General features: G+C 45.9%; 1 protein-coding gene across 2 annotated transcripts in view; it reads left to right on the top strand.

Moving 5' to 3' along the window:
- Window positions 1-11,727, top strand: part of MLXIP (MLX interacting protein) — a 58,065-nt gene extending 46,338 nt beyond the window's left edge. For both annotated transcript variants that reach the window (XM_080985111.1, XM_080985110.1), the window contains 5 exons: window positions 160-261; window positions 1,788-1,915; window positions 2,974-3,097; window positions 5,254-5,383; window positions 6,955-11,727. In XM_080985111.1, the coding sequence (XP_080841237.1) occupies window positions 160-261; window positions 1,788-1,915; window positions 2,974-3,097; window positions 5,254-5,383; window positions 6,955-7,070 (600 nt within the window). In that variant the 3' untranslated portion in view covers window positions 7,071-11,727. The remainder of the gene's footprint in view (window positions 1-159; window positions 262-1,787; window positions 1,916-2,973; window positions 3,098-5,253; window positions 5,384-6,954) is intronic.
- The last annotated feature ends 2,424 nt before the right edge of the window (window positions 11,728-14,151 follow it).

Raw genomic sequence — 14,151 nt, 5'->3', positions numbered from 1 at the left:
CTGGTCTTTTATTAACCTTGTTGTGCCAAGAAGTTGGCGTTGGCACTGGGAAGGGGCCCTTTCTGGCATTGTGGCAAAGCTCCGCTGTAGAGGTTGATGGTGAAAGTAAGGCAGCATCTATGGAAGCAACTAAAAGAGCCACATTTCTACTTGGTACAGAGTCGCAGGATGAAGCATATTTCAGCAGAACAGAAGCGAAGGTTCAATATCAAGATCGGCTTTAGCACCCTGAACAGCTTGGTGTCAGCAAACTCTAAATCGGTAAGTTGTGTGCTGGGATCCTCCATCTCCTGCTCCATCTCTCTCACCTACTACTGCCGGCAGCATCCACCAAATCGTGAAGTTCTGTATAAACGTATACAGTCTGGCAACCTGTATAAATTCAGCAAATGTGCATCATTTGGGATGGGAGTGATTTTTGTCCTCACATGTTCTTCCAGTTAATTAATGTAATTTATTTTGGTTTGGCTAGTCACAAGAGCAGGAGCTGTTCAGGCAACTGGAGCCCTGCCCTAACCACTTGGTTATCTGATTCTGGCTCACTCCTTTAGCTTCTGTGATTTGAACAGCCATGGCCTACACACTTTGAATCATATATTTACATCTGTGAGGGCTAGAAGCTTGTTTTGTATTGCTAATGAAAACTGTTGATAAAAGTACTTCTTCACACAGCATAGAGTTAAATTGTGGAGCTCTCTCCCACTGGAGACTGTGGTTGCTGACAAGAAGGATAGCTTTAAAAGAGGATTCAACAGATTCATGGAGAATGCTTTCAATGGCTTCTGGCCATTACGGCTGTGCTCTGCCTTCACGGTTGGCCTACCAGTTGCTGGAAACTGGGGTGTGGGGGAGAGTTTTTTTGTTCTGCTAGAAGGTCTCCCACAGGCATCTGGTTGGCGACTGAGAACAGGTTGCTAGACTAGAACGGGACGCAGGTGGCGCTGTGGTCTAAACCACAGAGCCTAGGGCTTGCTGATCAGAAGGTCGGCGGTTTGAATCCCCGCAACGGGGTGAGCTCCTGTTGCTTGGTCCCTGCTCCTGCCCACCTTGCAGTTCGAAAGCACGTCAAAGTGCAAGTAGATAAATAGGTACCGCTCCGGTGGGAAGGTAAACGGCATTTCCGTGCACTGCTCTGGTTTCGCCAGAAGCGGCTTAGTCATGCTAGCCACATGACCCGGAAGCTGTACGCCGGCTCCCTTGGCCAGTAAAGCGAGATGAGTGCTGCAACCCCAGAGTCGGCCACGACTGGACCTAATGGTCAGGGGTACCTTTACCTCGAGGGTCTCCCTCAGGCATCTGGTTGGCGACTGAGAACAGGTTGCTAGACTAGATGGGCTATTGGCTTGATCCAGCAGGCTTTTCTTACATGCTTCTCAGGATGCTGAAATCTGCTCCCATTTCTACATGCTTCAAGTTTCCTGCACTCCCACAGAATCATGGCATAGAAATGGCTGTGTGTGCATGTGTGTGTGTGTGTGTGTGTGTGTGTGCGCGCACACACAAATGGACACACACCAGTGGTTTCTCGTCCTCCTTCCTTTTCCTTGAACTTTTGTAGGCACACAGCCTTAGGGCACAGTAAACATAGTTCTCTCCCCACACCTTTATCCACAAAACAACCCTGTGAGGTTTAAGCTAGGCCGAGAGGGCAACTGACGGACTGACTCAAGGTTAGGGAGCTGCCTGGTTGAGTGCAGGTTTGAACTGACACTCTGCCCTCCTCACTGCATTGACTCTCAAGTTTGCTGAGCTCACTCACAATGAGCGCCTTTTTGTATCTGCTGCAGATCAGCCATGCCCTCACACTCCAGAAGACGGTGGAATATATCGCGAAGCTTCAACAGGAGAGATCCCAGATGCAAGAAGAAGCCAAGCGCCTCCGGGAAGAGATTGAGGATCTGAATGCTGCCATCATGTGAGGGTTGAAAGCCATACGGGCTCTCTCTTTCCCTTTCTAACAGAGACAGGCGACCATTCCCATCAGGGCCAGTATAGGCACGAAAGGATGTCAGAATAATACTAAACGAGGGATTCAGGAAGTGAATTCCCACAGCTGTGTTTCCGCAGAAACTTAACTGGTCCCAGTGCACACCCCAGTAAATGCTGCCTGGTACACAAGCATGGACTGAGTATTAGGGGTAGCAGCACTTTCTTCTGTCTTCAAGTAATACCACCTGCTGGGTCAACCCGAAAGCCTTTTCTCTGTCGCAGCAACTGTTTCCAGCTGCATTGGCCTTCCCAGCCTGGTGCCTGCTCTTCCACCCACCTCCAGGTTGGTGAGGTGGGTGTCCACGAGGGAGGGGTCCTTCTCCGAGGGCCTCATGGCTATGGAACTCCCTCCCATCTTTTTCAACAGACCTTGCAGGGGTGGTGTTTGTTAGCTGGGCAACTGTCTGGCTCAATTAATGTTCTCTCCAGTTCTGTAATTTTATGTCAAGGGTTCTAAATTTTGTCCGATTTTTATCTTTTCTTTTGTCTTTAAGCCACTTTGGATGGGCATTTGCCCAGAAAGGATCCTGAAAATGTTTTCAAACAAATGAATAAAGCTACTGAAAATCACCACAATACTACTACTGCTACTACTACTACTACTACTAATTTTTATTTATACCCCGCCCTTCTGGCTGGGTTGTCCCAGCAACAATACTCAGACAGAACAAAGCAATCTCTTGCTATTTAGTCCTAACTGATCTTTGGTTTTATATTTTTCTTTCAATTGGTGCTTCCAGGTGGGGACTTAACTATCACAAATGGGTCATTGGCTGCAGACCTTTTACGCCTATTGAATTTTTTATGGAAAGAATAAGTTTAGATTAAGGGAATGAGGGAATATGGGCTGGCAGTGTTGTGTGAGCACTGCAGAAAAACTTGTGTGCGTGAGCAGCACAGACCCCGCAATAAACACCAGCCTGGAAGCCCCCAGACTTAACAGTGGAGGGAAGCGTTTCATAGTTTTCTCTTTTTATTCTTCAGTTCTTGTCAGCAGCAGCTCCCTGCTACGGGTGTTCCCATCACACGGCACAGGTTTGATCAGATGCGGAGCATGTTTGAGGAATACGTCAGGAGCAGGACCCTGCAGAATTGGAAGTTCTGGATCGTATCCTTTTCCCATGCATGCAAATGAGCGCCTGCCATTGTTGGTCTGACCCTGATCTCAGTTCACTGATCTCAGCACTATCTACTCAGACAGGCAGCTCCTAAAGGCTTCAACTGCAGCCGCTGGGACATGCTAAGAGCAGAATCTTAGCATGACATAAGAGCCCTTAGAACTGCGTTGTTGCAGCAAGCCAAGGGCCATTGAGCTTCCAGGGCAGCCAGCTGTTGGCACCCACGTCTTGTGCATAGTTAGCGATAAAGGCCACTTGCTTCAGGATGCAGATTTATAGCTTAACTTTAGCAGTCAAGGCATGCCACTAGATTGTCCCTTAAATCCACCCAAGCCTAAGGGTCATGTGAACCTGCCTTCTGCCTTGCCAGCATTCCTACTTTCAAAAGTGACTTAGAGGTTGCTGGGGTTCTTTTTAATGGAAACGGCAGTAGGCTGGTATCTTTCGCAGCAAGGGGTCACCCATCCTGAAAATGAAAGCAACATGTCATCCAGAAACTACATTGGCAAGCAGGATGTGTTGCGCTCTCTAGGTTTTGAACTCCCTTAAAAGCCCAAGAGGATTTTGTTGAGTCAGTGGGAGAGACAACTCATCGGAAGCCTTGATGCTTTGACATAGTGGAGAGATGGGAGGAGATTCTCCAGGCTTCAGTTTAAGATTATAACTTCTCATTTCCTGTGATGTATATCAGACAGGAAGGCTCTGGCAGGAAGGGAGCTTTTTTCTTTTCTTTCTATTTCAAGACCTTTTCTTTTCTTTTCTTTCTATTTCAAGACCTTGTTTGTGTCTGAGCCTTGAACATAGCTACGTACAGGACTGGCCTGAAACTAATATTGCTGTCCCCAGTTGCTGCTTCTTGACTTACAGCTTCCCAAGCAGCTCCTGCTTCTACCAGTTAGATTGGTCGAGCCACAGCTGCAGAGACATCAGCATCAAACATGGCTAGAATGTTAACTGATGGGTAATCTCCTTATTTATTTGCTTAGAGCAGACATGGCCAAACTTGGCCCTCCAGATGTTTTGGGACTACAACTCCCATCATCTCTAGCTAACAGGACCCAGTGGTCAGGGATGATGGGAATTGTAGTTCCAAAACATCTGGAGGGCCAAGTTCGGCCATGCCTTGCTTAGAGCATTTGTTGATTGCCCAGTCAACAGAGTCCTATGGGTGGTTTGTACCAAGTTCAAAAATGCTAAAAGTACGAACGTTAAAACATAAATTGAAATGAGCAGTTCAATTTCCTGCCCCCAGATCAGCACAAGGTATCAATTACAGAGTTTAAAGTCCAGTAGAAACAATCCATTCTGCGGACAAATAGCATAGTTCTAAAAGGCCTGGGAGAATAAAAGGGTGTTTGCCTCGTTTCCAAAAGCTCTTGCTGTCAGCATCAGCCAAGCCTCGTTGTGTTGCGTTTCCCATATTGGGGGTGCCCCACTACAAAGTAGTGGACTGTGCAAGAAGTGCCATACAGGGTTGGACCATCAGCCCGGCATCCCATTTTGGCAGGAGGCAGCGAACTCTTCACTTCATTCAGGCACTGACCCTGCCAGCCTTCCCCCCTGGCTTGTCCCCTGTGCCTGGTGCTCTGAATTATCAGGCCTCTGAGCATCCAGGTTCCATTCAGCTGCCCTGTGGCTTTTATTCGCTGTTGACTGATCTGCCCATCACCTTGCTCAACCCCATTAAAAAGCCACCAGTAGCTGACAGCACATCTGATAGCCGTGAATTCCATGTGTAGTGTAGCAGTTTTATTTGATTAGCCACCATTCATAACAAAGATAAAAAGGCATTCAGATGAGTCAATTCTGCATGGCATGAAGGCCTTTTGAGAGCAAGTGAGGAAGTGGAGCAGGACACTGTAGGGAAGTGGCCTCTAATGGAAAATTTAGTGGCTTCCAAAGAACCCCAGAATTTTAATTTTTGTTAAAAGAGCATTATCCTAGTCCTCATGGTTCTGGACAGAGTACTGAAAGCACATGAGCATTAGGGATTTTTTAAGCAATGTGTTTCCTTTGTCAAGACTTAGCTGCCAGAACTGCCCTCAGCCAGATGCACGATGAATTCTAGAACAGTCCCTGTTGTGCTTTTCTGTTGCAAAAATGCGAGTGTGTATTTACTTTCCCCTTAACTCACATTGCTGTGCAGTTCAGCATCATAATTAACCCATTGTTTGAAACATTCAACGGAATGGTCTCTACAACCAGCTTAGAAGAGTTGAACCAGACAGCACTGGCATGGGTAGACCAGCACTGCTCCCTGCCTGTCCTGAGGCCAAGTAAGTAAGGAGTTGGGAGTTTCCAAGGGGGTGTTTATCACAGATTCCCTCCTGGAGCACCATAGTGGCAGCTGAAACATCAGTGGAGAGTCTCAGTCAAGGCTGTTAACTCAGCCAGTCCGGTGTAGTCTGATTTGGAGTACGACTTTCATCAGCCCAAATTAGCACGTCCGATGGTCAGGGAAGCTGGAAGTTCCTAGTCTAGCAGCATCCGGACTAGGGGGAGATTTTTCTGTTTGCACTTTAAAAAAAATAAGCCAACTTGAATGCACTCAGGTCCTGCTGTATGAACATTTGGTATGTGAAAGTTCACTAATCCGAACACAATGAATCAGTACCCAAACCTCTCTATACACACTGCAGATTCAGATATCCTAACAGAGATCATTTTTTACTTCCTTCTTTGCCCTGCGGTGGTTGGGAAAGATAGAAGAGATCAGACAAATGGAGAGCATGTTTTCCCAGGTTTTTTTGGCTTTTTTGGGTCAAAATCTGAGGCGATTAAAAGCAAGATAGTGGTCAAATGATTCTGAATATCTATGAATTCAAAATTTTCTCTCAAATTGGTTGTCAAAAGGAAATTGCTTTTGAGAGCAAAAACATGAGTTTGAAGGATTAGCACCAAGCAATGATGGACATGATTTTTTTCAAAAATGTATGTATTCCGAGACCCAGTGAATCGTGGGGAACAATGGATCTTACTACATTACTGAAACTAACCAAACTGGAAGCCCCATGGAACAGCAGGATCCCATGTGCTAAAAGCAAACTCATTCTTTGACTGTGGATCCTTATGTAGACTAAAGAAGAGGGAAGGTATCATCAGACTTGGAGGAACTCCAGTGTTGGCAGAAGTACAAAAAAGTATCTGGAAAGAAAATGGATGTGGGGTGAGGTGGAAGATGGCACACCTTAGAGAGGACTGAGCCACTTGCTCTTCTAGGGATAAGTTGGTATCAAGCAACAACCCCAAACTGTGCAGCTGCTCCTTTGCGGGGAACTCAACCCCCCGTAGAAGAGGTAGTGTGCCCACCTTCCAGACTGGGGAACCACCAGTCCACAATAGTTTTGAGTGATACACAGTTCAGTGTGCTACAACACCCTCTGTGTTGCATAAAATAGACTAGGGTCCATTACAGCCCAAGCTGGGCACCGTATTTTTTTGCTCTATAAGACGCACCTAGGTTTTGGAGGAGGAAAACAAGAAAAAAAAAATATTCTGAATCCCAGAAGCCAGAACAGCAAGAGGGATCACACAGTGAAAGCAACAATCCCTCTTGCTGTTCTGGCATCTGGGATAGCTGCGCACCCTGCATTCGCTCCATAGGATGCACACAACATTTCCCCTTACTTTTTAGGAGGGAAAAAGTGTGTCTTATAGAGCGAAAAATACAGTACTTTTATGATAGACTTGTTCCGTTGCAAGAATCTCTGTTGTGCAGCTGTGGTCACACTTAGTATGCGCACTTGTGTCTTTGTTGGAATTTTACTGCAAAGCACCCTTGAGCTTACATCACTTCTTTTGGCAAATAATCTTGGTTTCTTTCTTTTGCTTCTCTTCCCATCCTTAGTGGTTTTGAACACTCTTCGCCACTTGAGCATAACCACCTCCATTCTCTCTGACCCGTCTCGCTTGCCAGAACAAGCTACCGAGGCAATGCACAAGCTCAACAAAACAGAAACCTAACCAAAGGCAACAGCATGACCTCAAGCCGCGACAGACGCCCAAGCCTTACCGAGGCCCAGAGAGACCTTGTGGTTGATTCAACTTCCAGCACATCGGGGGGCCTTGGCACTTGGCTGAGAAAGATGTGTGGCGGTGGGGGAAGCCAAGGGGGACTATTGTTAAATGCTGTGCTTGGGTTTGGTCAAATGGGAAAGCCAACTCAGGTAACTACGCAGAGTGAGATATCTGCACCCAGCAATAGAAGCACTCCTTCAATGCAACATACTGAAAATATATGCAGTGCTGATGTTTTTCTGCAACTTGACCTCAGGCATCGTGGCTCGGAGAGGAGGACGGAGAGGACAGAGCCATGTGTTAAAAGGGAAATGCATTTCCATCTTTGTAAAATATAACTTGCTTTTATATTTTGTTACTGGACTTTTGGTCTCCCTTCTACTTGGGATTCTGGCTTCAGCCTTCACTGGCTAAGACTTATGCACCCACATGACCCGTATTGGCAGGTAACAGAGCATAAAGTTCCTTCCTGCTGCCGTAGTAAAAGGCAAACCGCCTTTGAACCAGAGCTAAGCTATGTTGGTTGGCTACGGTGGGAACAGGATGCTGGACTAGATCAGCTCTTCTCCCGCTCTTCCCCTGCAGATTTTGAAATGGCTTTGGGAAGGGGAAAGGGGCATAGTGTTTGCTTGTCTCCCACTGGACCCTGGCAGACGTTCAGGTGCATCAGAAGCAGTCCTTTGGATCCTTACTGGTGACTGGGGTGGGAAATATATTCATAACCAAAGGAGAAAATTTAAAAATTTTCACAGCTGTACCCAGAATGCAGGATGTATTTTGTTAATGTGAAATCCGCTCTAGCTTTGTAGCCTTTGGGAAGCCAAGATATGCTGACACGCCCGTCCCCTTTACACAGGAGAGTGTTTCTTTAAGCTTTGCTCATTCTGTTCTTAAACAGAGACCTTTTAACTCCTGTGCAACTAGTTTAACCTCTGGGCTGTGTGTTAGCCTTGCAAAGGGGTTCACAAAAGTTACTAGCCCACCAGCAAAAAGTTCAGTAGCCTGCCTGCCCACACATCTTAATGGCATGCTAATGGCTTCCAAAACAAAACTTGCCTGCCTGGTCACCTTCAGTGGCTTCTTGGTTGCCCCAGGCCGCAAGCCTGTCCCTGAAAACCTAACACAAATGACTTAGTGCCACCAGAGAGATGTGAACTGTCTTTTTAACTTTAGGAAATAAGTCCCTAGAAACATGATATGTTCTAGCCATTTAAAAGCCACTTCAGTTCCTACCACCCTGCTCAGCTATAATATTCCTTAACCAGGAGGTCACTTCAGGCTCTGGTTAACATTAACCAAGGTTTAAGGCCAGCAGAGGGAATTTACGCCTGAGAGGCAGGCTGTGCTTTGGGGGGGGGGCGGGGGGACACGTGTCCCACAGCCTGCCTCTACCTCTACTAAGATGATGACATATGCAGACAACATCTAGAAAGAACGTATGTTTGGGGTGTGGGGTATAAAAGAAATGCCTCTTAAGATTCTGCTTGTCATATACAGTTTTTATAATTTATAACAAGCTACAGATGCATTTGAGTCTGCTGCAATTTTTTCGCTTGTCAAAAGGCATGGGGTCTTTAATCGATTAATATAACCCATTAATTGATTAAACATTGCAGCCCTACTAATAAGTATTTGTGAATTTTATAGCTGCTGAATGTACAATGCAGATTTGGCACAGATCCCATTCTGCTTCCTGTTTTCAGGCCCTTTTCAGCTTGTTGCATTTAATTTAGAATAGTGGTGTCTGTCTGTCTGTCTGTCTGGTCATCTGTTCCAGAAGAACTCCATGCAGCTGCGCAGGAGGCTGGCCTGATACTGTGAATCATTCTTCTTCCCCAACTCTTCTTATCCCAGTTGTCTCTGTACATTGCATTTAGCTCCACCCTCTTTTAAATAATAATAATAATATCTTAAGTGCTTTTTAAAAGTCTGTATTTTTAAAATCTAAAAGTTCACCAGGGGTCTGCATAATCCAGGACCTCCTTGGACCTTCCTCCTCCTTGGAACTGGTCCTCCATAGCTGTCTCTCAGTAAGCTACATTTGCAGGAGGAGGGACCAGATTAGAATCATAGAATTGGAAGAGACCACGAGGGTCATCTAGTCCAACCCTCAGCAATGCAGGAATCTTTTGCCCAGCATTGGGCTTGACCCCGAGTCTCATGCTCTACTGACTGAGCTATCCCAGCTCCTTTCCCAGCTCCTGGTTTCTTCTCTCAGCCCTCCAGCTCCTACTTGGGTATAACAGGGACTGGTACCATACATCCTTTCTCCATAGTGTGGGCTGCCTCTGGAGAGTCAGCTTTCTCCGGTTACCCTCAGCATCCTATTTAGTGGACCTTGTCCCTGAAGCCACAGCCATGCACATAACAATGCAATATCTGTTGAGGAGTATTTTAAAACCCACCTGCTCAATGAATTTGGGTTTTCTCGGCATCAGAATGACTGCAGGCTACCTAAAAATGTAGCAACAGTTTTGTCCTGTGACCTGCCAAGAATTCCAACTAATGTTGGAGTAGAGCATCAGTTGCCAGCATCTGCAGAGCAGCTGACAAGGTGGTTTCTTTTTGGCAGGGAGGTTTCTGCTGGCTCTGGTGGCATTGGAGGCAGGGGGCTGCAAAGCTAGCAAGCACCTTTCTCCCCCAAATTGTGAGGAAGGCTCCTGAACCATCTCATATCATTTCATACAAGCCTGACAATTAATAAAATAGACAGAAGCTTCCTGGCACGGACCAGATCTAGGCTCTGGGCCACTAGTTGACCTGTTGTTGTGTGAAAAGAACTATGAGCTCCCTTTCACCCAGTTCTGTTATTTCAATGTTTTTCTCAGACGTTGGCAGCCATAGCAGTATTTGAAGAGGATTCTTGCAAAAAAAAAACCCAAGACACTAAACCTCAAGCTGTAGTGGGGGACGGGCAGTTGCTCAGAACCGTCTCTGTTTGTGGCCCCAAGTTCCTCTACTCTCCTATTTCTTCAAACATACTTTGAAAATCCACTGCCATTTCCTTCTAAAATTTGCAACCAACTCCAGAAACTGGCCTAGTGAACAAAGATTGATACAGGGGAACACCCCCCGCCAATCGTCCTATTGGCTCTGGGCCTCTGCAAATTCCGCTGACCACATTGAGCAAGCAGAATTTGCAAGTGTTGCCACTTCCTGACTCTGAGAAAGAGGCTGATGCAGGAGAATGAACTGTTGTGGGTACCTGGACAGGAGACTTCATGCCTGTCCAACAGCTGAACAGCTCTGAAAGCAGCAGGTGTTCTTCTGTTTGAGGAGCTGTCCCTTGTCATTCCCTTGCTCTCGTCAGGTTGTGGCACTCTGCAAAAGAGAGGTTTTTAAACTCTCCATTTGCTGAAATGTTTTCAGTTTAGCTTCTCTTGGTTTTCTCAAGAGCATTTAGCTTGGGAATGGAACATCCACCTTTTCCAGGAGCACTGACCATCTTTACTCTGCAAACCATAAAGAGGTCAGCCTCTTTGCTTTTCAGAAGCTGCTCTCAGGTACTTGCCTTCAGTGCAAAGATGGAGTTGGGTTCGTGAGAGTTCTTTGTGTGGAGCTCTGCAATAGACACATGCACACAGTTTTGCTCAGTCTGAGCCTCCTTGGGTGTCCCAAGGTTTGGCTGTTTCTCTTAGCATACAGTGGCATGAATAGTGCTGGCTTGGTTGACCCAGATGTGGACATGGCAAGGATCCTTTTCCTTTTAAGACCATCTTCCCCAACATGGTGCCCTCCAGATGTTTGAATTACATCTCCCATTGCCACTGAATTTTGGTCATGGTGGCTGGAGGTGATGGGAGTAGTTGGTCCAAAATGCATAAATGCCACCAGGCTGCGTGAAGGCTGGTTTAGTAGCTTCATCACAGCTGTCTTCACACCTCATGAGCTGAACCAGAGAAAAAACTTCCTTTTGGACCAGGGATGAGAACTTGTGAGCTCTAGCTCCCATCAGCCCCTGACAGCCTGGCCAGTGACATCATTTGGCAGGGCACAAGTTCTCCACCCGTGTCTTGGACTGACTGTTAAGAGCTGAAGAACCCTTTCTCCTTGGCATCTAGTCTCCTAAGGGTATCACTCCAGAGATGCTTAACACTGCCTACCTTTGCTCAGGTGAACCTTTTTCTTATGAACTCTACCATCATTTTCCTCAGTCAGACAGGTGGTGAGCAATCAAGATTCTGTATGGCTTTGAAAAGGTACCAGCGTTGCAGAGAGGTAGTTTCCATATGATTGTACTTTGGAAGGTTGTGGATATTTTGGGACTTGCTTTAATCTGAATGATGCTCATAAAGTTGCATTTTGCTTAATAAATGGGGTTGCAAGTAGTACAGATAATTGTATATTTCCTCAATTATTGTTCTGGGCAAAATTGCTTGTTTTGCAACTACAAACGATAAAAGCTTTTATAATTAATTGGTTGTCTTTCTTTTCCTTTTTAATGAGCTGTGGGAGGATCTCAGACCTGCCCCTCCTTTCAGCCTTGTGAAAGATTTTTTGTTGCATGAAAATGGTGCTCCATGGCAACCTCTTGGGTTGGTCTCTTTCAGCAATGCAATTGCACTTTTTTACAACCAAAATAAATATTCTCTCTTTTTTAGGATTCCATGGCGTGTCTTGTATTGTGTCAGTTTTCAGTGGAGGCATAGAGTCTCTGTGGTGATGCGTCTGGTTTAGACTTCTGCTCTGCCCCATCCAGAGGATTAGGGAGCTGCAAAGTGTGATGAGAGCTCCAAGCCATTAAGATGCAATATTAAATTGTGGCTGTTGCGTCTTACGATGCTGAGTCTGAGACAAGCCTCTTTGAAGGAGAGGTCTTGCAGAAGTTCCACAAAATGCTCGATGCTTAGATTTTTGCAAAGAGAAGACAGGTCTGCACTGCATAACATGAGCCCCAATACCCATCTCATGCTTTTTTGTGTGTAAAACTAATCTTTTTCTGGGGTCTTAAAAAACCCCAGGACTCGGGGCAGAGCGCTTGATTTCTGGAGGTAATGCACTATCCTCCGTCTTCAACCTCAAGCACCATGAAAACACAATATCTTGTTGCTTCCACAGCCCAGTTCTCCAAGCTGTGAGGCTTCAGAGATGTAGCATTGGAGAGGCAAAGCATTTTGTGATCAACGGTTTCTTAACTGTTTGTAGGTGCAAATATTTGTAGGTGCAGTCACAGCATTCACATCCCAACAGATACTGCTCCCCCATCAAATTCTAGGGATTGGGGCATGCACCGTAACTATGCATCCAGAGTTCCTCTCTGCTGCAACCATTTGATCCACTTTCTTCATTTATGTACAGTGGTACCTCAGGTTAAGTACTTAATTCGTTCCGGAGGTCCGTCCTTAACCTGAAACTGTTCTTAACCTGAAGCACCACTTTAGCTAATGGGGCCTTCTGCTGCTGCTGCGCTGCCGGAGTACGATTTCTGTTCTCATCCTGAAGCAAAGTTCTTAACCTGAAGCACTATTTCTGGGTTAGCAGAGTCTGTAACCTGAAGCGTATGTAACCTGAATCGTATGTAACCCGAGGTACCACTGTATTAGAACTGAACATCCAGTGTAGCTGAATCTTGGGAGGATTCAAGAAACATAAGAGAGTCCTTCACAGAGCAAATAGTTAAACTACGGTACTTGCTCCCACAGGAGGCAGTAATCACCACCAGCTTGGATGACTTTAAAATGAGATTAGACAAATTCACAGATGAGGCTATCAATGACTGCGGGCAACGATGGCTTTGTAGTAGAGGTCATGCATCTGAAAGCCAGTTGCTAGGAAACACAAGTGAGGAGATGACTGCTCCGCTTAGGTCCTGCTTGCAGTCTTCCCAGTGACTTCTGGTTGTCCACTTTGAGAAGAGGAGGCAGGACTAGATGGGCCTGATCCAACAGAATTCTTCTGATGTCCTTACACAGATGAACAACAATTATTCCAGTTCTTTTGGAAGGCTTAATTGAAAAGGGTGGGGGGAAACCGATAAAGTACGACACTCTTCTCTTTTAAGAATTTATGTCATGAATTCATGAATAAGTACCAGTTTTTCCCCTGACGAGTGCTTTAAGCAAGCCAAGCTAACCATGCCGATGTCACCAGCATTTTGAAGCTGGACAGTTCCAGCAGTCCTATAGTATTATTGCATGCATTTCCCCCCCTTCTGCTGCCTTGGAGTTTTGTTTTTTAAAAAAAGTTTCTGCAAGGTGGTTTTGTGCCTCTTTGTGATAAATCACGTTTATGCTTGGAAGAATCTGCGGGCAACCACACTTTCCTCCGTAAGACAAACTTGCTGCATCAACTTCTTTGTAAGCAACAAAGAATCGGAATAATCAAATCAACACTATCAGGCTTTCTCAGAGTTGCAGGTCTGCAGGTCACACTTATTTTGAGTGTGCGTGAGTAGGATGCTTGCAAATGTCTGCAGATCTGCTTGCCAGATAAATGGGGAGTGAAAAAAGCCATGCTGTGCAGCTCATTACAGTGATGATCTATTGTAAAGGCTTACTTTAGAATAATTTAAAATAAATGAGCTAGTGCTAACTGAAGCAAAATACCAAGAGTTTGGAGGGACTTTAAGGAACAGCAGGTTTCTGTGTGTAACTTTGAAATTTACCATTGTTATGAGAACCTTAAGGTCTTTTATATATAAAATACAGGGACGCGGGTGAAGCTGTGGGTTAAACCACAGAGCCTAGGACTTGCCGATCAGAAGGTCGGCGGTTCGAATCCCCGCAATGGGGTGAGTTCCCGTTGCTCGGTCCCTGCTCCTGCCCACCTAGCAGTTCGAAAGCACATCAAAAGTGCAAGTAGATAAATAGGTACCACTCCGGCGGGAAGGTAAACGCCGTTTCCGTGCGCTGCTCTGGTTCTCCAGAAGCGGCTTAGTCATGCCGGCCACATGACCTGGAAGCTGTACGCCGGCTCCCTCGGCCAGTAAAGCAAGATGAGCACCGCAACCCCAGAGTCGATCACGACTGTACCTAATGGTCAGGGTCCCTTTACCTTTTATATATAAAATAGATGTTCATAAATGTAC

This window comes from Podarcis pityusensis, assembly GCF_964106645.2.
Source record: "Podarcis pityusensis genome assembly, chromosome: 16".
Taxonomy (NCBI): domain Eukaryota; kingdom Metazoa; phylum Chordata; class Lepidosauria; order Squamata; family Lacertidae; genus Podarcis; species Podarcis pityusensis.
This window is presented reverse-complemented; position numbering and strand designations above follow the sequence as displayed.